At 44.2% G+C, this 24,997-nt stretch overlaps 1 protein-coding gene across 1 annotated transcript in view; it reads left to right on the top strand.

Moving 5' to 3' along the window:
* FASN (fatty acid synthase) overlaps positions 1–24,997 on the top strand; it is a 1,281,817-nt gene that overhangs the window by 727,958 nt on the left and 528,862 nt on the right. Inside the window, exon 26 of the mRNA XM_044068230.1 lies at positions 15,724–15,875. Within this exon, the coding sequence (XP_043924165.1) occupies positions 15,724–15,875 (152 nt within the window). The remainder of the gene's footprint in view (positions 1–15,723; positions 15,876–24,997) is intronic.

Below are 24,997 nucleotides of genomic sequence, written 5' to 3'. Positions count from 1 at the left end.
CTAGGCATAGCATTAAATGCAACTATGATGCTGTGGATGCTTCTTTCAGGGCTGCAGCAACAGGTTCAGTCATTAGACGTTATGCTGGGTTGCATAGTCAACCTATCCCTGAGTACTTTGTTTAAATCTAAAATCCTAGACTGTCCTCCAGACAAAGACCTCCTGTTTGGTCCTGAAGCTGTAAAATTTTTCAAAGCCTTACAAGAGCAGGGTAAGACCATAAAGGACTGTAGGCAAAGTTTACTTAATCCAGTCCTTCGATTTCCACAGGAACTACCCAGCTAAGTCCACTTCTTTGAGGGAACCTCAGCCCACTCGAAGAAAACCCCCTAGAAAGAGGTTCTCGGGCAAACCACACAGGGAAGCTCCTTTGGGGAGGCCTCCCTTCAGAGGCAAAACCCTTTGACTACCTTGCCAATTACATCCCTTCCCTCCCCAGTCCATTTTTTGAAAGGATTTTCCATATATCTTCATTTCTGGAAAATGGTAACCACAGACAAATGGGTCCTGATCACAATTAACGAAGGCTGTCTGTTGTCATAGGAAAGAATCCCCTATCTATAGGGCTTCTCTGCTACCAACTAGCTCCCTTTGCTCAGCCCTGGCATTTGGGACTTTCTAGATCAAGGCACGATAGAAAGTTCCACCCTCCCTCATAGGAAAAGGATTTTATTCTAGAATCTTTCTGGTGCATAGGAAGGATGGAAAATGGAGGTCCTTCTGGATCTCTATTCTAAAAGCTTTTATAAAGGTACCGTTCTGCGCACCCTTCTGCCTTTCATCCTTCCTCAAACTTTCCTTGTATCTTTAGACCTGAAGGATGCCCATCTCCACATCCCTATTCGACCACCTTGCAGGAAATTCCTCAGATTATTTTCCTGCTAATCACATATCCAGTTTAACCAGTTTACTGCTTTACCTTTTGGTCTTTCTGTGACATCAGTTTTTTTTACAAAGTGCCTAGCTTCAGTGGAAAGTCTTCTGTTATGCACAGTGCATTCAGATTTTTCCCTTACCCTGGACTACCTGCTGTTTCAAGCTGTCTCCATAGATTCCCTCCTCAAGAGTGTACATTTCATGGTACATCTCCTAGGGTTCACAGTAAACTTCAAAAAATCCTCTCACACCCACTCTGGGCTTTTTTTCTTTTTATGGGGTTGCATGCTAGACACGTACAGAATGCATGCCTTTTCTCAGGAAATAATTGGCCACCCTTTCCAAAAAGTGTGTACTCAGCATTTGGCTTTCATGGCAGCTGCCATTCCAGTGATTCATAGCCCCTTTCTATAAACATGTTAGCTGTATTTTTGAACTTCCTTCTCACATTCCTTCTTGTCACTGCACAAACTTTTAACCTTGACCATTTCCCCATAAATGGAAGAAATAGTATTGGGGGGACAGACTAGTTCCATGCAGCATAAAGCTTGGCTGTCCCATTTTTCTAAATATCTTAGTTTCAAGTAAATAGTTTAAACTGTTTTATTATCGCGTCATAAAAGTTAGTTTCAGTGCATGAAAGAATGTGAGAAAAGTTCAAAATACAGCTAACATGTTTATAGAAAGGGGCTATGAGCCCAGAGAAAGTATGGTTGGGGTATAGTAAAGTAATGAACAAAAAAGTGAATAAAGCGCACAACATAATGCAGAAAGAATGTAGAGGAAAAAGAAAGTGAGTTATATTTTGTCGAAGTATACAAATTTTTCTAACATTTTAGAAAAAGTAGAAGATATTACTGGTCCTATATACAGAAAGAAAAATCCTACCTAAAAAATGTTACTTTGTTTTTCATATATGAGGCAGGAGTCTTAAGGACATGTTAGTATATGGAAAATTTGAGAGACCAAAAAATATAGAAAATGTAGTGAGATATGGAACTTTTCCATGTGTCAGTTGCACAGTATGCAAACGTAGTTGGTTTTGAAAGCATTAATGGAAAAAGGGTCACTATTTGACGAAACTTTAGCTTGTCCAACTACAAAAGATCAGCTGCAGATTGAAATGCCCAAACCACAAACTATCAGCTAAGCAAATTTTTTTCCCATGGAAAGAATTCGCTTGGCTGTTGTCTTTCGGCTTTTTCCCGGTTAGGGGTCGCCACAGTGGAACTCCGGTCCACTAATGATTGGCAGTTGATTTTTACATGCCGAGTTGCCAGCCCTGACGCACAACCTTCAACGAAGGTATGCCCATTCATGCATGTCTCTACGCAGAAGACGCTCTAGCTGAGAATCGCACTGGACAGCGTCTTACTGTGAGGCAACAGCAATACCACAGCACCACCACCGCAGTTGCTTGGCTGTTTCACAACAAAAACATTTCAACCTGAATTAAGTAGGGGGGGCTTCACCCCCCACATTTCCCAACTATATATTAACTCAGAGATCGCTCTACATCGGGGAAAGGGCAAATTCTTGTTAATGGCCAAGCAAATTCTTTCCCTGAGAAAAAAAAACTTAGCTTAGATGGCCGTTCGTGGTTTGGCTCTTTCGATCTTTAGCTGTCAATCTTTTGTAGTTCAACAAGCTAAAGTTTCGCCAAATTAATAGGGACCGTGGAAAAAGTGATAGAGGCAGCTTCACTTGCAATAATGAAAAGATTATATATAGTTTAGAATGTCCTTGAGGATTATTTTATATAGGAGAGAGCAAGAGAAGTTCTGCTGCAAGATTAAAAGAGCACATAAGGGACATGAAGAAGCAAAGATTTGAGTCTTGTAGCTATGCACTTTAAGGAACACCATAATGGAGACCCACAGGGGTTTACAGGCAACTGTTTTGGAACCAGTAAATATTAGGTTTAGTACTGATGAAAAAAATTAAGGAACATTTAAGAAGGAAGAATTCACTAAAAAGCTAAGTAAAAAGGTTAACTTGTATTCTTAACATTCTTAAATTAAATGCTTCCAAGAGAATTCCTTATTCAAACCTCTTGTAAACACTATTTTAAAATAAATAAAGTGGATGCTTTGTCCGTCCCCTGGGCACAGCTCTCTATCTATGCATTCCCTCCAATGCCAAGGCCAAACTCTGAAATGCTTAAACAAGATCCTAGCTCTACGGCATATGGTACCATGGGTTGAAAGAAGCACAGAGAACACAATTAGGGACGTCATGCTCAAGGCCCAAACAAGTAATACAATAGGAGAGAAAATCACGGTGCGGAATCTGTTTGTTGTGATGACCCTGGTGCAAAAGGTTGGAAGAAGGTGGTTGGTCGGAGATGAGAAGAGATCCACCTGGGGAGTGCACCAACGCTGAATTATGCGATAGAAGGTGGTCTTGTTTAGTTGCCACTCATGAGGATTCAGGACCTGTCTGCTCAACCAGTCCACCAAGGCGTTGAGCCTTCCTGGAAGAAACTGAGCTGTCAGATGAATGCCCATAGGAGCTGCTATGGACCATAGTATCATGCTTTGTCTTCACAGGGGGTAAGAGTGCATCCCTCCCTGCTTGTTGATGTACCACATGATTGTGGTGATGTTCTTCATTCCACATTGCTGCAGTCCTAACTATTGGGTAGTCCGCTGTCCAGTCGGCCCGAATACCAAAGTATATGGCTGACGTCGGTCAGGGCGCATTAGACTGACGTCAGTACGTCAGGGTACTAATGCGCATGACCGACGTCATATCCTCAGTCTTTTTTGCCGCATGGTCCGATGCAGAAGCAATTTTGCGAGTGCAGGTTGGCGTTCTGAAAGTTTCTGAAGCCAGAGTTTCAGACCGAATCAAAGTTGGCTAAGTACCCGTTGGGGAATATTTTGGTTTTTCTTGCCTCAGTATTTAACGGATGTCAGAAAAAGTGAATAACTGTATTTCTTGTGGGAAACAGATACCTCATAGGGATTACCATACTTTGTGTATACCTTGTTTAGGGCCTGAGCACGGCGTTGTTGGATGCGCTCTTGTGCTAGATTTAACAAACGCACTATTAAGAGAAGGTTAGACTGTGCCAGGTTAGTGTTTGGGAAGCGTTGTAATTATAAAATGCCGTCGGATGCTCCGGCTAAAAAAAGGACAAAACAGCAAAGCCTAGAGTGGAGGAACCGACAGTCCCAGGCGTCGGTTCTTTAGAACTCAGTGGCGGAGGTTTTGCCAGGTGTTTCTTTGGAGTCTCAGGGAGAGACTTTACTGTTACAGGATGTATCCTCTCAGGAAGTAGGCCAGGCCGAGGGGGCTTCTCAGGTGGCTGTTCTTCCCTCTCTTTCTAAGGTGGTCAGAGCCTCCCCTTCTGTTTCCAAGGCTTCTTTGAGGGGCAGGCCGAGTTTTGCTTCAGTGGGGGTTTCTCCTAGTACTTCAGGGTCTTTGCCTAAGAAACATATGCTTAAAATGGCAGAGGATTTGATTACTATGATAAGAGGTTCTATGCCCCCTCCTGATAAGAGGCCTAGGGTGGAATCTGAGTTTGAGAGTTTTGAGCAATGCTCTGAGGCTTCTGAGTCTTGACTGAAGACTTGCAGGAGTACCCTCCTTATTCTGATTCTGATGTGGATGATTCTACTCCTTCAGCTTCCCCTCCTGAGGATTTTTCATTTTCAGAGACTCTGCATTCCATGAGGGAGCATTTTAAATGGGAAGGTCAAGATTTCTCTGATTCCAGGAAAAGGCTTAGGGAATTCTTGTTTTTACCACAGCACAGGCCTTTAGCTATACCTCCTGTTTTGAATGTGGTGGAAGATGTTTTTGCAGAGGCTTCCCTGAATCCGGATTCTTTGCCTCCTGCCCCAGTTAAACCGGATAGGTATTATAGGGTGCCTGAAGCTCATAAGTATCTTTTAAGAGTCCTAGGGCGGACCCGAAACTGTCTCTCAGGGGCCTAAAGGTGTGAAGGCCTCAGTTGTTAAAAATCCTGTCCCTCCTGATAAAGAGGCAAGGGCTTTGGATAGATGGGGAAAGAAAGAGTATACTTCTTCCACTTTAGCCATGAGGCGTTGAATTGTCAGTTTCACATGTTAAAATATCAGAATTTTCTTCTTTCACAGTTGAAATCTAAGGTGGATGCTCTAAGGTATTGAGTGTAAAGAGTTGCAGGATTTAGTTCATGTGTCTGAACAAGTGGGTAAACATTCCCTGCAATGTGGTTTTGATGCTGTGCAGGCCTCCTCCAGGGTGGCTGCCACTGGTTCTGTTCTTCGTAGGCACGCCTGGTTGAGAGATCAGAACTTAGCTGAGCATGTTAAGACAAGGATTTTGGATGCTCCTTTACAGTCTGATGTGTTGTTTGGTTCGCCTGTGGAAGCAGTTTTAAAGAAGATGGAGGACAAGGCAAAGTCTATGCAAACTGTTAAGGATTTTTTGCAGGTGCAGCCTCCAAGTTTAGTAGAAATTGGCCTGCTAAGGGATGGACTTATCCTGCTTATGATTCCCAGTCTAGGGGTAGGTCTAGGCGTGGTAGGGGCAGAGCTCAAGGTGCTTTTAGGCCTAGGACAGGAGTTCACCTGCTCAGACTTCTGGTGAGGGCAGGGGTCAGTCCTTTCGTAAGCAGACCCAATGACCTGCCTTTTCAGCTGCCAGTGCCTTCTCGCCTGGCGGCACCTCTAGGAGGAAGACTGTCTCTTTTCAAAGAAAATTGGGATTTAATTACCCAAGACAAATGGGTTCTGGATATCATTCACCACGGTTACAGGTTTTATTTCCATACCTTGCCTCCTTTCAAAGGCATGCCAGACATTCCTCCTCTACAGAGACAAGAGGCTCACAAGCAAATTTCTCAGTTACTCCAAATAGGGGCCATTCAGCCGGTTCCTGTGCCAGAAAGGGGCCTAGGATTTTATTCTCGCCTGTTCCTAGTACCAAAGAAGGGGAACACGTGGAGACCAATTTTGGATTTATCTATCCTCAACACTTATCTGGACATTCCCAAGTTCAAAATGTTGACGTTACAACAGCTTTTACCTCTGCTGGGCAAGGATCACTGGATGGTAACTTTAGATCTCAAGGAAGCTTACCTTCATGTGCCTATAAGACTAAGTTGCAGAAAGTATCTGCGTTTTCGAGCTGGAAATTCTCATTATCAGTTCTCTGCATTGCCCTTTGGCTTATCTACTGCCCAGAGTATTCACAAAGGTTCTGGCTCCAGTGATAGCTTACTTCAGGCTAAAAGGAATTCAAATCTATCCTTACTTGGACGATTGCCTGATTCTGGCTCAAGAAAAGGAAGACCTTCTACAGCATTTGGAATATGTCATAGCAGTGCTAAGATGCCTAGGGTATTCTGTGAGCGAAATAAAGTCCAGTCTAGTACCCTCTCAAGACATGTGCTTTCTGGGTGTGAGACTGAATACAGCAGCCCAGATGGCCTTTTAACCCCGGACAAACAAAAGAATCTTTCCAGTTACTTCCATCAACTATCTCTTCAGTCCGGGCTGACTGCAAGGACAGTCCTTCAAGCCTTAGGGTTCATGGCATCTTGTATTCTGGTGCTTCCCAATGCCAAACTGCATATGAGGAAGCTACAATGGTATCTCAAAATCTATGGACACAGCACTGCCAGGATTTGGACACTGTCATTCAAATAATACCTTGCATTCAAAAGGAATTTTTGTGGTGGGCTCAGGAATGTCACCTAAACAAGGGACTCTCTGTGACCCGGCCAGAGGCGAGTCAGATTCTAACGACAGATGCCTCAGACATTGCTTGGGGAGCTCATCTAAATGGAAAGTGGATACAAGACAAGTGGCCTGCCAGACTACAGCATCTACATATCAACATGAAGGAGATGTTAGCAGTCCAGTTTGCATTAATGGCTTTCAAGGAGTTACTTCTTCCAGGGCAGGTGTTGATTCTAACAGACAACACAACTGTCATGTGGTACATCAACAAACAAGGGGAACACATTCTTACCCATTGTGCAGGCAAGCAATGATTTTATGGGAGACTGCGCTAAGCTTGCAACTAACTCTTCAGGCAAGGTTTCTGCCGAGCACAGAACTCCTTAGCAGATGTGTTAAGCAGACAAATCATGGATCCAGTGGAAACTGGATCTTCATGTATTTCAAAAGTTGACAGTGTCCTGGGGAACTCCAGACATAGATCTGTTCGCTTCTCCACTAAACCACCAGCTGCCACAGTTTTGCACAAAGAGGTTTCATCACACAGCTTGGAAAGTGGATGCTCTTTCTTTCAGTTGGAAAAATCTTCATGTGTATCACCTCTGCCTCTTCTTCCAAAGGTGCTTCTAAAGGTCAGACAAGACAAGCCAAGGATGATTTTAATAGCTCCAGATTGGCCTCGCAGCACTGGTACCCATTACGGAGGAATCTGGTAAAGAAGCCTCCATGGCCTTTACCCTTGATTCCACATCTGTTGTCTCAGAAGGACGGTCGTCTGCTCAATGTCAAGCTTCACTCTCTTCATCTAACAGCCTGGCATATTCTGTTTTGAAAGACAGCAGGTCTCAACTTCCTCAAGTTTTAAATGTGATTATGGAAGCCAGAAGACCTAGTACAAGGAAAGAAAAATGGAAGAGATTTTTATTTTGGACTGCAGCAAAGAATTTGGAGATTTCAGAGCCTAATTTGTGTGTGGCTCTTCAATATCTTACTGAGTTATTGGACAAAGGTTTGTCTTTCTCTTCCATTAAGATTCATGCTGCAGCAATTTCAGCTCACTATGATTGTGACCCACCATTGTTTTCACATCCTTTGTTCAAGCAATTTCTTAGAGGGGCAAAGAATATAAGACCCCGAGCTCCTACTCCTGCTTGGGATCTCAATTTTGTGTTGGAGAAACTTACTCTACAACCTTTTGAGCCTGCAGCTACTGCTGAACTGAAATACTTGTCATGGAAGACTGCTTTTTGTTGGCCATTACTTCTGCAAGAAGGGTTTCTGAGTTACAGGCCCTTATGGCGGTTGAGCCTTTTTGATTTTCATAAGGATAGGGTATCATTACGTACTAATCCTTCCTTTATGCCTAAAGTGGTTTCTAGTGTGGCTTTAAACCAAACTATTCATTTGCCTACGTTTTATGCAGATCCCCAAAATAAAGGGGAAAAGATTTTGCACACTTTAGATGTACACAGGCAATTGCGTTATTATTTGAGCAGGACTAAGGATTTTAGGCAGTCTCAGCAGTTGTTTGTTTCTTTTGCTTTGAGTTCTCAGGGCAAGCCTGTATCAAAACAAACTATTTCTAGGTGGATTGGGTTTTGCATTGCATTTTGTTATTCCCATCATGGCAAGGAGATTCCAGCTGGGATTAGGCCTCATTCCACTAGGGCTACTGCCACTTCAACAGCTTTTTTAAGGGGGGTGGCAACTAAGGATATTTTGGAGGCAGCTACTTGGAGTTCAGTGCATACTTTCTCTAAGCATTACCACCTTCCTCTCTACTCTAAGTCTAGGGCTGGTTTTGCCACAGCTATTTTGCAAGGCATGTTATCAGCTCCTGCTTCCTTATGATTTGCCAGCCTCCCTTACCTCTGCTTTGGGATTCTACCCAATAGTTAGGACTGCAGCAATGTGGAATGAAGAACATAGTACAGTTTTGTACCTACCATAAATGTAGATGTTCGAGGATCCACATTGCTGCAGTCCCTCCTTCCCCTCTGTGTTTAGGGGTGGTTGTGTAGGTGAGGTTATATTCTGCTAATTTTGTATATTTGTATATATATATATATTTTGATGCAGATATGTTGGGAGTTTTGGTTTTGGCCTTATCTTTTCAGGGTCTTCTGACATCTGGGGCAAGAAAAGACTGAGGATATGACGTCGGTCATGCGCATTAGTACCCTGACTTTGGTATTCCGACTGGACAGTGGACTACCCAATAGTTAGGACTGCAGCAATGTGGATCCTCGAACATCTACATTTATGGTAGGTACAAAACTGTACTTTCTGTCCTAACTGGACTGCCATCAATTCCTTCAGATTTATGTGCAAATGAACCTGTTGGGAGTTCCAAGTCACCTGAATGCATCTGCCCTCTAAATGTGCTCCCCAAGCAAAGTCAGAGGCATCCGTGTTGAGTTTGGCTGGCAGGAAGTGGACAGAAAGGCAGGCCTTTGTTCTGTGCACAGGCCATCGCCCACCAAAGGAACTCCTCCTGCAGGCAGGGAATCAGAGGAAGTATCAAGTCTAAATCCTGAGTATGTTGACACCAAAGGCTTTTGAGGTACCATTGTATTTTCCCCCTATGCAGTCTGGCATATGGAATAATCAGAATACATGAAGCCACAAATCCTAGGGCTTGCAGGAATTGCCTTGCAGAGAGCTGAGTCATGCTTGCCAAATTTTTGAAGTAATTCAAAAGATCCATTTGTTTCTCCTGAGGGAGAAATACCATCTGGGCGGTTGTGTTCAGGCTCGCTCCCAGGAATACAATCTCCCTTTTGGGTACCACTTTTTGACTTCTTTTCGTTGATGATGTTAAGCCCAAAGAGGTGAAAAGGTTCTTCACACAGTCCAAATCCTTTAGAAATTGCTCCGGAGAGTTTGCCTGAATAAGACAATCATCCAAGTAAGCATAAATATGAATGTTTCTTTGCCTGCAAAAAGCAATGACTGGAGCCAAGCATTTGGTAAAGACTCTGGGAGCAGTAGATAAGCCAAAGGGCCGTGCAGAGAATTGGAAGTGCCTGTCCCCCACCATGAAGCAAAGGAACTGCCTGCAGCTTTCCCTTATTGGGATGTGCAGATAAGCTTCTTTGAAATCCAAAGTAACCAGCCAGGAATTCTTGGCCAGCATTGGCAGCAACTGCTGAAGAGTGAGCATTTTGAATCTGGGAATTACCACAAATGTGTTTAGAATGGACAAATACAGAATAGGGTGCCAGGTGCCCCCCTTTTTTGGGAACCAGGAAAAGTCTTGAGTAGAAACCCTGGCCTATCTGTAGTACAGGAACTGGCTCTATTGCACCCAGGTTTAGTAAGGAAGAAACTTGTTTTTCTGCTTCGGCCTTTGATTAGGGGGGATATTTGGGTATACTTGGTGGACAGGAAAGGTGTGAAAGGAGAACTTGTAGCCTTGGGATACTGTTTTGAGCACCCACCTGTTGTCTGCGATGGTGAACCAGACATTTGCAAACATGGCTAACCTTACCCCCAAAGGAAACCCTGGGCCCGCAGAGGCAGGCAGGGGAAGGCCAGAGTTATTGGGAATGCCTGCTTTGGGAAGTTTGCTTAGAACTCCCGGATTATGAAGAGGAAGCCTGCCAGTGCTTATCCTTTTGAGGGGTGGAAGTCTGTTCCCTAGAAGATCTGTAACCCCTAGACCTAGTGCGACTCTGCTTACTAGGGTCAGGAAAAGTCCAATTCTTAGAAGGGTAATGTCTACTGAAACAAGGAGGCTGAACCTGCAGAAAGTCCTTAACAGTTTGCATAGATTTGGCCTTGCCCTCCAACTTTTTCAACACCTCTTCTGCTTTGCTACCAAAAAGATTGTCCTTGTGCAAAGGCACGTCCAGTAATTTAGATTTGACAGGTTCAGAAAGGGGCTGTTCCCTGAGCCAAGCAGGTCTTCTAATTACAGAACCAATGGCTGCTGCCCTGCAAGAAGCCTCCAAAGTGTCAAAACCACAATGTAGAGAATGTTTAGTGACGAGTGGCAGAATTCAATAAATCTTTTATGTCCTTACTCTCCATCAGAGAAGGACCACCAGCAATTTTAGCCTTAATAGCCTCCAAAGTATGCTGCTGATACTTAAGCATATGAAAGACAATTAACAGACCAAATAGCAAGGGTGGAAGTAGTATAGACCTTTTTACCCCACCTATCCAAGGCCCTAGATTCCCTGTCCGAAGGAACAGGATTTGTAGCAACTGTGGCTTTAACACCTTTAAGGCCCTGAGAAATAATCTCTGGATCAGCAGTAGGACTCTTGAAAAGGAACTGATGAGAATCAGGAACTCTAATACCGGTCAGGCTTTTTGGGAGCAGGAAGAACAGAAGTAGGAGTCAAAGAAAACTCCATGAAAACAAACTTCCAAAACCGGAGGGATAGCCAAAGGCTTATGCTGTGGCAAATCCAAGAATTCCCTAATCAGTTTCTTAGACTGAGGGTAATCCTGACTTTCCCATTTGAAATGCTCCCTAGGGGTATTCAGAGTATCGCCAAAAGAAAAATCTTCTGGAGGGGAGGCAGAAGTGATGGAGTCTTCTGCATCAGAATCCTCAAAACCAGAAAAAAGTGGAGTTACCCTCTTCATCAGCAGAGTTGCTGGAAGCCTTAGATTCTGAGGTAGAGAGAACTTCTGGGGACAATTCCCTAATCCTTTTAGGAGGCGGCTGAGAGCCCTTGATAAGGGTCAAGAGACCACTAGCCATTCTAACCATCTGAGCTTGTGGCATTTGAGGGGAGGCCGAAGCTTGCTTAGCAGTAGATTTTCCGGTGGATGGCCTGCGACCAGCAGAGGGTCAGGAGATGAAGTGGAAGCCTGCGGTATGGAGGACTCAGTAAAGGTCTCCGCAGATGCCTGCTGAACGTCCACGGACTACAGTGGCAAAGAAAGTGCCTGACTACCGCTGGGCTGACAACCAACTTAACAGGGACGTCTTCAGCTAATTTGACCCTAAGCCTGTCGCATTAGGAACATCTGAAGTCTGGAGACCAGAAGACGCCATACCAACGAACTTAGGCCAAACTCTGAAATGCTTAAACAAGATCCTAGCTCTACAGCATATGGTACCATGGGTTGAAAGAAGCACAGAGAACACAATTAGGGACGTCATGCTCAAGGCCCAAACAAGTAATACAATAGGAGAGAAAATTACGGTGCGGAATCTGTTTTCCACAGGCAAGAGAGTTATTAACTTTCTCTGACATTCGTTAAAGCAAGAAGAGAGGGTCCCCCAACATGGTACTTATCTGAGGATGTCTTCAACTAAGCAGCCGGAATACAAAAAGGTACTCTGCCGACCGGCACTCATGCAAAAAGCTTCTACTTCGGGCTCTGCGGCAAGAAAGACTGAGGAAACTGCATCGGCTGCCTTCTTTTGTACCGGACATCCTGACATCAGGCCTAAACCAAGAGCAGCAGACATCATATACCAAGGACTTCGGTATTCTGGCCAACTGTGGGCTACCAGGAGTTGGATAACCCATTGTGTAAGGACTGCAACAGTGAAACACGATCAAACCAAACCTCACACCACAAGTTCCAGGTCAGATAAATTCACTCAGTTTAGTACACAGACTGTTTTATTAAACTAAAAAAAAATAACTTCTGCAGTAAAAGTAAACAGCAAAACTTCAAATTCTTCTATTAAGAACAAGTAACACTTTTCTGGTGCCTCGGCTTTCAGAAAAGACTTTTCAGAGTACATCTTTCTGCTGGTAAGCACACACTTAAATACATGTATTTGATCAATTAAATAATCATCCAATTAAGAATTCACTAAAAAAGCTAAGTAAAAAGGTTAACTTGTATTCTTAACATTCTTAAATTAAATGCTTCCAAGAGAATTCCTTATTCAAACCTCTTGTAAACACTATTTTAAAATAAAGTGGATGCTGTGTCCGTCCCCTGGACACAGCTCTCTATCTATGCATTCCCTCCAATGCCTCTTCTTCCCAGAATACTGTTAAAGATAGGGTTGAAAAACCAAGGGCCCTCATCATAGCTCCAGATTGGCCCAGACAACATTGGTATCCACTACTTCGCAGTCCTTCCCAGTCTCGGCCTTGGCATCTTCCCCTGATACCAGATCTCTTAGTTCAGGAGGAGGTAAGAATTCTGCTTCCTCATCTTCAGACTCTGCATTTGGCAGCTTGGCTCATAATTTAAACCTTTCCCAGCAAGTGGTTGAGTCCTTCATGAGGCCAGGAGGTCTAGCACTAGAAACTCTTGCACAGATAAGTGGGAAAGATTCTCCATTTGGATGCAGACTAGAGGGGGGAAGACCCTTCTCAACCTTCTCTTCCTCTCATTCTTGACTGTGTGGCAGGCTTGCTTAATGGTGGACTTTCGTTTTCTTCTATCAAAATCCATGCTTGAGCTATTTCAGCTCATTGTTCCTTTGAGCATCCCATTTTCTCTCATCCCTTGAAACATTTCCTCAGGGGAACTAGCAATTTAAAGCCTCCCAGAAAGGCACCTGCTCCTGCTTGGGATCTCAATTTTTGTACTTGAGAAACTTACTCTGCCTCCTTTTGGACCAGCTGCCTCAGCAGACCTTAAGTTTCTCTCCTGGAAAACTGCCTCTTTTGGCTATTACTTAAGCTAGAAGAGTTTGAGCTGCAGGCTTTAATAGCAGTAGAGCCTTTTTTCATCTTCAATGTGGATCGGGTTTCTCTTCGAACTAATCCCTCCTTTATGCCTAAGGTGGTTTCTAGCCTCTCTTACCCAGTCTATCCAGCTGCCTACCTTCTTTCCTAAGCGTCAGAATAAAGGGGGAAGGTTACTGCATTCCCTGGCTGTGCATAGGCAGCTTAGATTTTACCTGGACAGGACTAAATCTTTTCGAAAGTAGGATCAGTTGTTGGTCAGTTTTGCTCCTCGAGCTCGGGGCAAAGCTATTTCTAAATAGACCATTTCTAAGTGGATTGCTCATTGTTCATTTTTGTTACATACAGCAAGGCAAGTTCCTCCTCAGTGTATTAGAACCCATTCTACTAGGGCAGCCTCTACCTCAGCAGCTTTCTTAAGAGGTGTACCTACTAGGGACATAATGGAAGCAGCTACATGGACTTCTGTCCACACTTTCACTAAACATTACAATTTACCCTTGTTTTCTAAGTCCAGAGCTGGTTTTGCCACTGCAGTGTTGCAGGGCATCCTTACCAACCCTTAAATAGTGGGTGTTCCTCCTCCCTTTGTTTTTTCCTGGACTTTCAGAATCTACCCATTTTGTAAGGACTGCAGCAGCGAAAAATGAGCATAGTACAGTTGTGTACACTTACCATAAATGTAGATGTTCGAGTGTATTCACTGTTGCAGTCCTGCCCCCCCCCCTTTTCCGTCCCCCTTTTTTCCTAGGACACAGACTGGATTTTTTTTCCCTGGTCTAGCCTTTTTTTTGTGTGTGTGTGTGTGTGTGTGTGGGGGGGGGGGGGGGGGGTGGCTCCTGATGGTCAACGCAAAAAAAAAAAAAACTGAGGAAATTGCATCTTTTGTACCGGACGTCAGGCAGCCGAAATCATATACCAAGGACTTTGGTATTCTGGCAGACTGTGGGCTACCGGAAGCCAGATGACCTATTTTGTAAGGACTGCAACAGTGAATGCACTCTAGCATCTACATTTATGGTAAGTGTACACAACTGTACTTTCTATAGTGTGGGGCTTCATTGATAAGAGGTATGCCAGGATGGTATGGCATTATGGGTAAGGAGAGGAACTTGAGAGCTGGCTCCATGAGTCTAGTAAAAGAGTTGAACTGATCCAAGGTTGGATAAGACACCCATCAGTTGAAGAATGAAAATGGACAACAAAGATGCATTGTTATGGTGAATACATAACTTGTCTATAGATGTTTGTCACTTTTGAAATGACACCCCGACCCCATGTGCAAAAAAAAAGGGAAAAGAGGTGGTGGATGGATGTGTTTGCCCTTTGTCATGGCTCAGCTGTAAATTGGTCTGTGTAGAGTGCATCTTGTACATCTGTAAGCATTCCATTTTCAATGAATGTGGGATGCTGAGTTTTTTTTAAATTGTACATGCCTTACTTGAGTCGTCCCATTTTCTACAGTTCTGTATTATGGCTTTGTTTTTTGTTCCATATGACTACCTTTTATTACATGTTCTGTTGTCAAAATTGATTTTTTTCTAAATGACTAAACTATCTGCATCAGTTCCAGAATATAATTTGTATACTGTTGAAAAGCAAGTTTTTGGTCTGCAGTCTAGTTTTTCCTGTTAACCAGGTTGGTGTATGTTTGAGATGTGCATACGAGTAATTCCTGCTCATGGCTTGAAGATGTGAACAGTCATATGAGGAAGCAGACGCATGCCAGCATGTGCATTTGGGTTTGTAGACTTGGTTACCATAGAGGGGTGAGGAAATGGGGGGAGGGTGGCCTAAAGTTCACTTCTTCAAGCTACTGTGTGACCAAAGTACTAGTCTGGGTTGCATGCTTAATTGACTCAATGAAGTGAATGACCACCTCTGCAAAGTTCCAACAAAAAGATAGTCAAGTTCTAAAACCTGGCCAATAAGGGCAAACTCTGATATGTATTATGCAGGAGTTTTACTCCCTTGCCCACTTAACCAGTTATAATTAAACTCAGAAGTCTCAGGACCTGGAAGCAGGTTCACATATTTTGTGGAAGTAGTCAACCGTTTGTGTGATATTCACCCTTCTAGTTCCTGGAGTGAATCAAGGGAAACAATTTGACAGCAGCAAATAGATGGCTAGCTATAACTGGGTGGTGGTGTAGGAGCAATGAAAAAATTAATGGCGGCTTAAGTACATCATTACCATCTTTGACCCTTGTCTGTTTTTGCAACTCTTCTATTGTAATGGCTCTGCGGAGACTAACTCAAAGGGCCAGTCTAGTACAAAGTTTGTCCTTATCAAAAGAGCCTGTGTAACCTTGTAGGCAGGTTTTAATGTCCAGGTGAGAAACAAATTCTTGAAGGTTGTAGGGCAGTTGTTAAATTGGTTTTGGCACCAGGGCTTATAAGACTTCATTAGAGAATTTTGTGAAGGTCCGTGATAGTGACATTCTCATGTGTGCAAGGAAGCTGAGCCACTCGTGAGAACACATTTTTGTGAAGCTTTGGGGAAAGGAAAGGTATAAAACTGACAATTACATGAAACTAATTTTTCTCTTTTTTTTTTAAAGGTGTGCATTCGTGTCAAATCTCAAAACTTCATCTGTTCCCTCTCTCAAGCTTTCTGAAGAAATGGTACAGAAAATTCTCCCGTGGGATCTAGTGATTAATGTTTATCGTGATGGCCAGTGGGGTGCTTTCCGACATGTCCCACTACAGAAAGGTTTGTCTTGTTGCTTGTTGTGAAATAAAGTATATGGCTTTTCTGTCCATGTATCCATGCAATCCTCGCAATTCGTACTGTTGTAATACTTTTCTTTTCTTTTTAATATGTCTATACTAGCATGTTGCTTCCACTTATGTGACTGTTTTAAAAAATTAAGATTTCTTAAATAGGTAAGTGTGCTGCTCTGAAGACCCTTTTCAAGTAGCACCCAAAACAAATGAAAACGCAAAAACTTTTGTGTAATTTAGCTCCCACTGCTTACTGACCATCACACATATTTGCCCATTCTTTCTGATTACTGGGCGAACCCTAAAGAGGTGGGGCATCACTAAAGCAGCCATCCAGGGTGCTTAAAGGCTTTTTTGTTGGTCATTTCCCTGTGCATTCTTGGCTGCATAAGAGAAGGGGCATACAGTTTGTCAGTCTGCATTTGTCCCTCACTTTTGAAAGAGTGGTTGTCAGAAAACAGTCCTGTTTCTCTTCATTGAAGCACAGGAGGTGATCTTCCCTGACTTCCACCACAAAAATTCACTACCTGGGTGCCTTGAGTGCATAAATTGGCCCCCAAAAAAGGTGATCCAAACCCTGTCATTACTCTCCTATTGCTGGGGCTACCAGTCAAACTTTTGTCACTTTGGTCAGTCAGGGCTACATCCGACTGTTAAAGCCAGGCATCATATCTTACAATTATAGTAATATACATCACAAGACAAACATTTTTAGCACAAAATATTTGATAATGCAAGGAATCCATTGTCTGTGATGGGCAATGTATGCGTAGTTAAAATACATGGGTAGGTAGTGAATGCTAGAGTAGAAATCCATGTTTTGGTGGTAATAGGAGTAATGAGAGAGGTGGAAAACTGTAAGGTAATTATGACTGCCGAAGAATACATCATAAGCTAGTGTGGAAGAGTAAGTTTGATTTTAAGGGTTGAGGGAAAGGATGAAATAGAGAGAGGGCAGTCTGTGGACTTTTTATTGGGTGTTGGATTTAAAGGAAGAACCTGACTATTTGTAAACGTATTTGTAAACATTTGTACATGATGTTCTTCGTGTTTCACTGTTGCAGTCATAACTGTAGGGTGTTCCTGCCGGCAGGCAGCCCGAGGTCGGCCAGAATTCCAAAGTCTGGGTCCGGCTTTGGCTGTACCAGCAAATACCCTGACGTCAGAACGCAGAGGTATAAAGCTGACAGCCGACGCCATCTTCTCCAGTCTTTCTTGCCGTGCGGTGGAAAGCAGCTCGCAAGTCGTTTGTTGGCGCATTCAGGACAACGTGCTTTGATTGTCGTCGGTCCGAAGTTTTCTACTTCTCTTCTGAAGCTAAGTACCCCATTGGGGAAACTTTTTTCTTGCTCCTCCGATGTCAGAAAGTGTTAATAATTGTATATCGTGTGGGAAACAAATACCTCATAAAGATTTCCACTCTTACTGTCTACCTTGCTTGGGCCCTGACCACGACGTTTCTTGCTGTCGGTTCTGTGCCAGGTTTAATTCTCGCACCATCAAGCGTAGGTACGATTGGGCCTTGAATTATTTCGGTAGACGATTCAATTATAGGATGTCGTCGGATATTTTACCGACAACCGGAATTCAAAAGAAACGCAAGGACAAGGATAGGCCTCCGAGGTCCAAGCAAGATACTTTGCAGCCGGAGCCAGCTTCGGGTTCGGCGGTCGTCAGTGAGGCGCTTTTGCAGCCCCTGTCGTCCGCCACTTCGGAACAGATGGCCGACACGGACTCCCATGGGGAGCCTTCTAGGCCTAGTATTTTATCTGCTGCAGGACCTTCGGACGTCGCTTCTTCAGATGGGTCCGGAACCGCTGTGCAGGTACCGGCTTCTGAGGGGGTTTTCAGGCCTTCTCATATCACTATTTCTACAAAGACAAAGGCAAAGTCAAAGACTCCTGTTAAACCAAGGATTTCTTCTCAAGCTTCCTCGGATACAGCTCCCAAGTCCCAGAAGCAATTACTACGGATGGCTGAAGATTTACTGACAATGATTAGGGGATGTCCTTCAAGGATGCATCTGCAGTCCTAACAAATGGGTTGTCCTGCCTCAGGCAGCCCTTCGGTCGGCCGGATTCCAAAGTCTGGGTCTGGCCTCTGCTGATGTCGCACTTCACCCGACGTCATAGCTGCAGTTCTGCGGGTATAAAGGCATCAGCCGACGCCATTTTCCCCAGTCTTTCTTGCCGCGTGGCGCCCAAAGCAGAAGCTGTTCGCAAGTGCCGGTTGGTCAGAACCAGAGAAGATTGCTACTACCGAAGACTTCTAAAAAGCTAAGTACCCCGTTGGGGACTCTATCTTGCCTCAGCTGATGTCAGAAAAAGTGAATAACTGTTTAACTTGTGGGAAACAAATACCTCATAAAGATTTCCACTCTTACTGCCTACCTTGTTTAGGCCCAGACCATGACGTAGCAGCTTGTCTAGCCTGTGCTTCTTTCAACCGACGGACACTTAGACGTCGGTCTGAATTTGCTGAGGAGTTTTTCGGCTCCGCTTTTGCTTACAACATGCCGTCGGAAACTCCGACTTCACAATTAGCTAAAAAGCGCAAGGAAAAGGACAGACACTCGCGGTTTCGGCCGAAACCGCGGTTAAGTCAACCGCGAGTGTCTCTGTTTCGGCTGAAACCGAGTCCACGGTTCTTCCTTCGGCCGAAAGCTTGCCTCCCACCGAGGCCTCATCCAGCATGGCTGAATCTGCTACTGAAATTCCACCTGCTTTTACAGGTTCACAGGATTTATCTGATACTATCCCTTTAGATATATCTACTCCTGCACGTGGAGCTGCTAGGCCCCCTGCATCCATGCCGATTAAGGCTTTTGCCAGGGCTAAAGCAGCAAAATCAACCAAGACTGTGCCTGCTAAGACCCCCTCTCACAGGCCTAGCTCTAGTCTAGCAGAGGATCTCATTTCTTTGATCAGGGGATCCCAACCTCACCCTGACAGGGCCTCTCACCCACCTCCAGAGAAGAGGCCTAGAGCAGAGCCCCCTGAGCCAGTTTCTTCAGATTTCTCCTCTGATGATTCAGAAAATACAAACCCTCCAGAAGGCCCTTATTCTCCCTATGAGGACTCTGATGCAGAAGACTCCATTCTTTCTGCCTCTCCGCCTGAGGAATTTTCTTTTGGGGAAACCTTGCATGCTATGAGGGAACAATTTCAATGGCAGGGCCAGGATTTTTCAGACTCTAGGAAAAGGCTTAGGACCTTTTTGCATTTGCCACAGCATAGGCCTTTAGCCATTCCTCCAGTACTTACTGTTGTGGATGATGCATTTAATGATGCTTGTCCTGCTCCTGATTCACTTCCTCCGGCCCCTGCTAAGCCCGACAGGTACTACAGGGTTCCGGACACACGTTATCATTTGTATAAGGCTCCTTTTGCATATCCTGAAACTATTTCACAGGGACCCAAGGCTGTAGCAGCTACCTTTGCCAAGAACCCCCTCCCCTCTGAAAGGGAATCTAGGGCCTTAGAGAGATGGGGTAAAAAAGTTTATACTTCTGCTACTCTTTCGGCTAGGGCCTTAAACTGTCAATTCCACATGATTCAGTATCAGGAATTTATGTTAGATCAGTTAACTAAAAAACTATCCTCGCCTGAACCATTAGACAAAAAGTCTCTTCAGGAAATGGTACATAACATTCAGCAGGTCAGTAATCATTCCTTAAAATGCGGCTATGATGCACTGGAGGCCTCCTTTAGATCAGCTATGACTGGTACAGTGATCAGAAGGCATGCATGGTTAAAAGAGCAGTCCTTACCAGACCATGTAAAATCAAAACTCCTAGATGCTCCCATGGATAAGCACAATTTGTTTGGCTCCCCTGCACAGCAGGTGCTGAAGAAGGTGGAAGAGAAAGCAAAATCTGTCCAGACAGTCAAGGATTTCTTACAGGTCCAGCCTCCAAGGTTTAGTAGGAACTGGCCTTCCAAGAATTGGTCCTTTCCAGGCACCACCAGAGCACAGAGAGGCAGGAATAGGCGCCCAAGAGGCAGGGGTCAATCCAGAGGTGCCTACAGGGGACGTCAGTGGCAGCCCAACAACCAGCGAAGTACTGCCACAGATCCAGCCACTACCACTTCCACAGGACAATCACAGTGACTTGGCTCTGAGACCGCCTACCAGGGAACAACTGGAAGCACCCTTAGGCGGAAAGCTAGCCTTATTTTCAGTAAACTGGCATTACATCACAGGAGACAAATGGATTTTACAGACAATAGACGAAGGTTACAGGTTTCACTTCCATACTCTACCAAGGAAGAGAGGAATGCCAAACCTACCACCAAATCAAAAGACAAAAGCTCTAGAACAAATAGACCACTTAATAAGGATGAGAGCTATAGAAAGGGTACCGTCTATGGAACAAGGGCAAGGATTTTACTCCAGACTTTTCCTGGTGCCAAGAAAAGAAAACCAATGGAGACCTATTCTCGACCTGTCCGCTCTGAACACATATCTCATTGTTCCAAAATTCAAGATGATGACCCTACAGCAGCTTCTTCTCATGCTGGGCAAGGAGTCTTGGCTGGTAACTCTAGATCTCAAGGAGGCATACCTGCACGTCCCCATACGACCAAATTGCAGAAGATACCTCAGATTTCTTGCAGGATCAGAGCATTATCAATTCTCAGCATTGTCCTTTGGCTTATCTACTGCGCCCAGAGTATTCACGAAATGCCTGGCATCAGTAATTGCTCATTGCAGGCTTCAGGGAATTCAAATTTACCCTTACCTGGACGACTGCCTGTTACAAGCGGACAACAAGAACAAATTAGCAAAAGATTTGAAAAAGGTCATTCATCTGCTGCAAGCCCTGGGATACACAGTCAATATAAAAAAGTCAAGGCTGATACCATCCCAAAGGATAACTTTCTTGGGTGCAGAACTGGACACATCAAATCAAATGGCATCCCTCACAGCAGAAAAGCAGAAGCACCTTCCTATTTCATGGCATTAACAACGCAGAACCAGCTAACAGCAAGGAAAATCCTGCAAGCCCTGGGTTACATGGCATCCTGCATAATATTGATTCCACATGCCAGACTACATATGAGGAAGTTGCAATGGTACCTAAGGAATTTATGGTCTCAGCACAAGCACAGCCTAGAAACCCAAATTCCAATAATTCCATGCCTGAAGCAAGAATTCCAATGGTGGGCTCAGGCCTGTCAATTGAACAAAGGACTGCCCTTCCACAGCCCTCAACCAAGCCAGACTATCACCACGGACGTCTCAGACCTCGGTTGGGGGGCACACATGCTGGACAAGTGCATACAAGGCTTATGGACTCAAGACCAGCTGAACCTGCACATAAATCAAAAGGAGATGCTGGCAGTAAAACTGGCAATTCAGACATTCAGACCGTTTCTCCAACAGGGTCAATTGCTGATAAGGACGGACAACACCACAGTTATGTGGTACATCAACAAACAGGGAGGCAAACATTCATACCCTCTATGCCGGATGGCAATGGACCTCTGGAATGTGGCCCTGAGTTTCAACATTCAGCTCCAGGCAAAATTTGTACCAGGAAAAGAAAATATACTAGCAGACATCCTAAGCAGAACTACCACGGATGCCCACGAATGGATGCTGCATCCAGAAATCTTCAAATCCATTACAAGGAAATGGGGACTACCAGAAATAGACTTATTCGCATCCCCACACAACCACCAATTGAAAAAATTCTGCACAAGGACATACCACTCACTTGCTTGGAAGGTGGACTCCCTATCTTTCAGTTGGGAAAACCTGACAGCATATGCATTCCCACCTCTTCCTTTGATGCACAAGGTGCTATTGAAGATCAAAGAAGACCGCCCAAGGATCATCCTGATAGCTCCAGACTGGCCGAGGCAGCATTGGTACCCATTACTGAGGAGTATGTCTCGGGAACAAATGTGGCCTCTGCCCCTAGTTCCCTTACTGCTAACACAGAACAACTTCAAAACCCTGCATCCAAACTTGAAAACGCTGCAGCTAGCTGCCTGGAACATTGCATAAGACAAAATAACCCAGATTTATCTCAAAGGGTTAAAGACATTATCTTGGAGGCTCGCAGACCCTCAAGGAAAACTTATTCAGCAAAATGGAAAAGATATCTCATTTGGAGTGCAGCAAAAGGAGAAAATGTGTCACTGGTAAACATAGCTAACATCCTAGAATACTTGGCAGAACTTTTCCACAATGGCCTGTCCTATTCTTCTATTAAGATTCATGCATCAGCTATTTCAGCAGAATACAACATGGACCCTCCAGTCTTCTCTCATCCTCTACTCAGGCAGTTTCTGAGAGGAATCAAAAATGTAAAGCCACCAAGGAAGCCACCATTGCCCGCATGGGACTTGAACTTTGTGCTGGAAAAGTTGACACTCCCTCCTTTTGAACCAGCAGCAACAGCAGAATTGCAGTACTTATCATGGAAAACTGCTTTCCTACTGGCAATCACTTTAGCAAGAAGGGTTTCTGAATTACAGGCATTAATGGCAGTACAGCCCTTCCTTATCTTCCATCAAGATAGAGTGTCCATGAGAACTAATCCTACTTTTATGCCAAAGGTGGTCTCCAGGGTATCTTTAAACCAAGCTATCCACTTACCTACATTCTTCCCCAACCCACAGAACAGGGGAGAAAGATGATTACATACCTTGGATGTACATAGGCAATTGCGCTACTACCTGGACAGAACCAAGAGCAATAGAAAAACTGACCAGCTACTGGTAGCATATGCAACAGGAATGGAAGGAAAAGCAATTTCAAAACAGACAGTCTCAAAGTGGATAGGAAATTGCATTAGATTTTGTTACTCTTACCATGGGAAGACAACTCCAGAAAACATCAGACCTCACTCCACAAGGGCTACAGCCACTACTACAGCTTTTTTACGAGGAGTGGCTACCAAAGACATTTTAGAGGCTGCTACTTGGAGCTCCGTACATACATTTGCCAAGCATTATAATCTACCCTTGTACTCCAGGTCCCGAGCAGGTTTTGCCACTGCTGTTTTGCAAGGGATCTTAACTACACCATAATCTTATTAGTACCTCCTCCCCCAGTTTGGCTATGGTATTCTACCCATTTGTTAGGACTGCAGATGCATCCTTGAAGGACATAGTACAGTTTTTTACCTACCATAAATGTAGATGTCCGAGAGGTATGCATCTGCAGTCAGGATTACCCTCCCTCCTTCCCCTCTGTGGTACTCCTAGGGTATTTTCCCATCTTGTAGCTAGCTGGGGGAATCTATTATGGTGTATTTGTTTGTATATATGTATATACATGTTTATTTTTATTTGCTCTCTGTTATTTGGAAACTTTTACATTTATCCAAATTTAGCCTTCCTAGAGGGCACCTGGCATCTGGGGCAAGAAACACTGAGGAAAATGGCGTCGGCTGATGCCTTTATACCCGCAGAACTGCAGCTATGACGTCGGGTGAAGTGCGACATCAGCTGAGGCCAGACCCAGACTTTGGAATCCGGCCGACCGAAGGGCTGCCTGAGGCAGGACAACCCATTTGTTAGGACTGCAGATGCATACCTCTCGGACATCTACATTTATGGTAGGTACAAAACTGTACTTTCTCACCCTCCTCCAGAAATAAGGCCTAGACAGGATATTCGTTATGATTCATCTGATCAGGCTTCTGTGTCTTCTGTCTCTTCCTCTGACCAGGATTATTCTTTTCCTCCTTATGAGGATTCTGATGCAGAGGACTCTATTCCCTCTGCTTCTCCCCCTGAAGATTTCTCTTTTGGGGAAACCTTACATGAGATGAGGGAGCATTTTCATTGGGAAGGTCAGGATTATTCTGCTTCCAAGAAGAGACTTAGGGAATTTCTCCTTCTCCCTCAACACAGACCTTTGGCTATTCCTTCTGTATTTGATATTGTGGATGATGCTTTTTCTGAAGCTAACCTGAATCCTGATTCCTTGCTGCCTGCTCCTTCTAAGCCTGATAGATTTTACAGTGTCCCTGACTCCCATCAATTCTTATTTAAGAACCCTTCTGCTGATCCTGAAACCATTTCTCAGGGTTCTAGGGCTGCTAAGGCCGCTTCATCTAAAAATCCTATTCCCTCTGAAAAGGATTCTCGTGCCTTGGACAGGTGGGGCAAAAAGGTTTACACTTCTGCTACTCTTTCTATTAGAGCTTTAAATTGCCAGTTTCACATGTTCAAGTATCAGCAATTTCTTTTGTCTGTTTTAAAGCAAAGGCTCTCTACCTTTCCTGCATGTGCAGAGGACAAGGAATTACAGGATGTATTGCATGCAACTGAACAAGTTAGCAAACATAGTTTACATTGTGGTTTTGATGCCTTGGAAGCTTCTTGCAGGGCCGCAGCCTCTGGCACTGTTATCAGGAGACATGCTTGGCTTCGTGAGCAGAATTTACCTGAGAAGGTTAAGGCTAAACTGTTAGATGCCCCTGTTCAGCATGATGTTTTATTTGGATCCAAGCATGATGTTTTATTTGGATCCAAGGCTGAGGAGGTTATTAAAAAGATGGAAGAAAAAGCAAAATCTATGCAGACTGTTGGATTTTTTACAAGTTCAGCCTCCTAGATTTTCTAGAAATTGGCCCTCCAAAAAGTTGGTCCTTTCCCACGTCTGACAGGCCTCAAAGGGGAAGATATAGACGCTCCAGAGGTCGGGCGCAGGCTCAGGCCTCTTACAGGTCAAGACAATGGACTGCTTCTTCACCTAGAAGGGGAGAAGACAGACCTCAATCACAAAAGAAGCAGACCCAATGACTCTCTCCGTTGGGCTACAGGTCCTCCTTGCCTGGAAGCCCCTCTCGGAGGAAAACTTTCTCTTTTCTACCAAAATTGGACTCATATTACCCAGGACAAATGGGTTTTAGACGTGATTTTAAGAGGCTTCAAATTCCACTTTCATACTCTGCCAAGGTCTTCGGGTTGGCTGGATCTGCCAAAACATCAATGGTCAGAGGCCTTAAATCAAGTGGACGCTTTATTGGCCATGAGAGCCATAGAACCTGTTCCACTTCCAGAGATGGGAAAAGGTTTTTACTCAAGACTATTTCTGGTTCCAAAGAAACAAAACTCATGGAGACCTATTCTGGACCTCTCAGTATTAAAT

Source organism: Protopterus annectens, chromosome 4.part0 (assembly GCF_019279795.1).
Source record: "Protopterus annectens isolate FY-2018-M chromosome 4.part0, PAN1.0, whole genome shotgun sequence".
NCBI classification, from domain to species: Eukaryota; Metazoa; Chordata; order Ceratodontiformes; family Protopteridae; genus Protopterus; species Protopterus annectens.
This window is presented reverse-complemented; position numbering and strand designations above follow the sequence as displayed.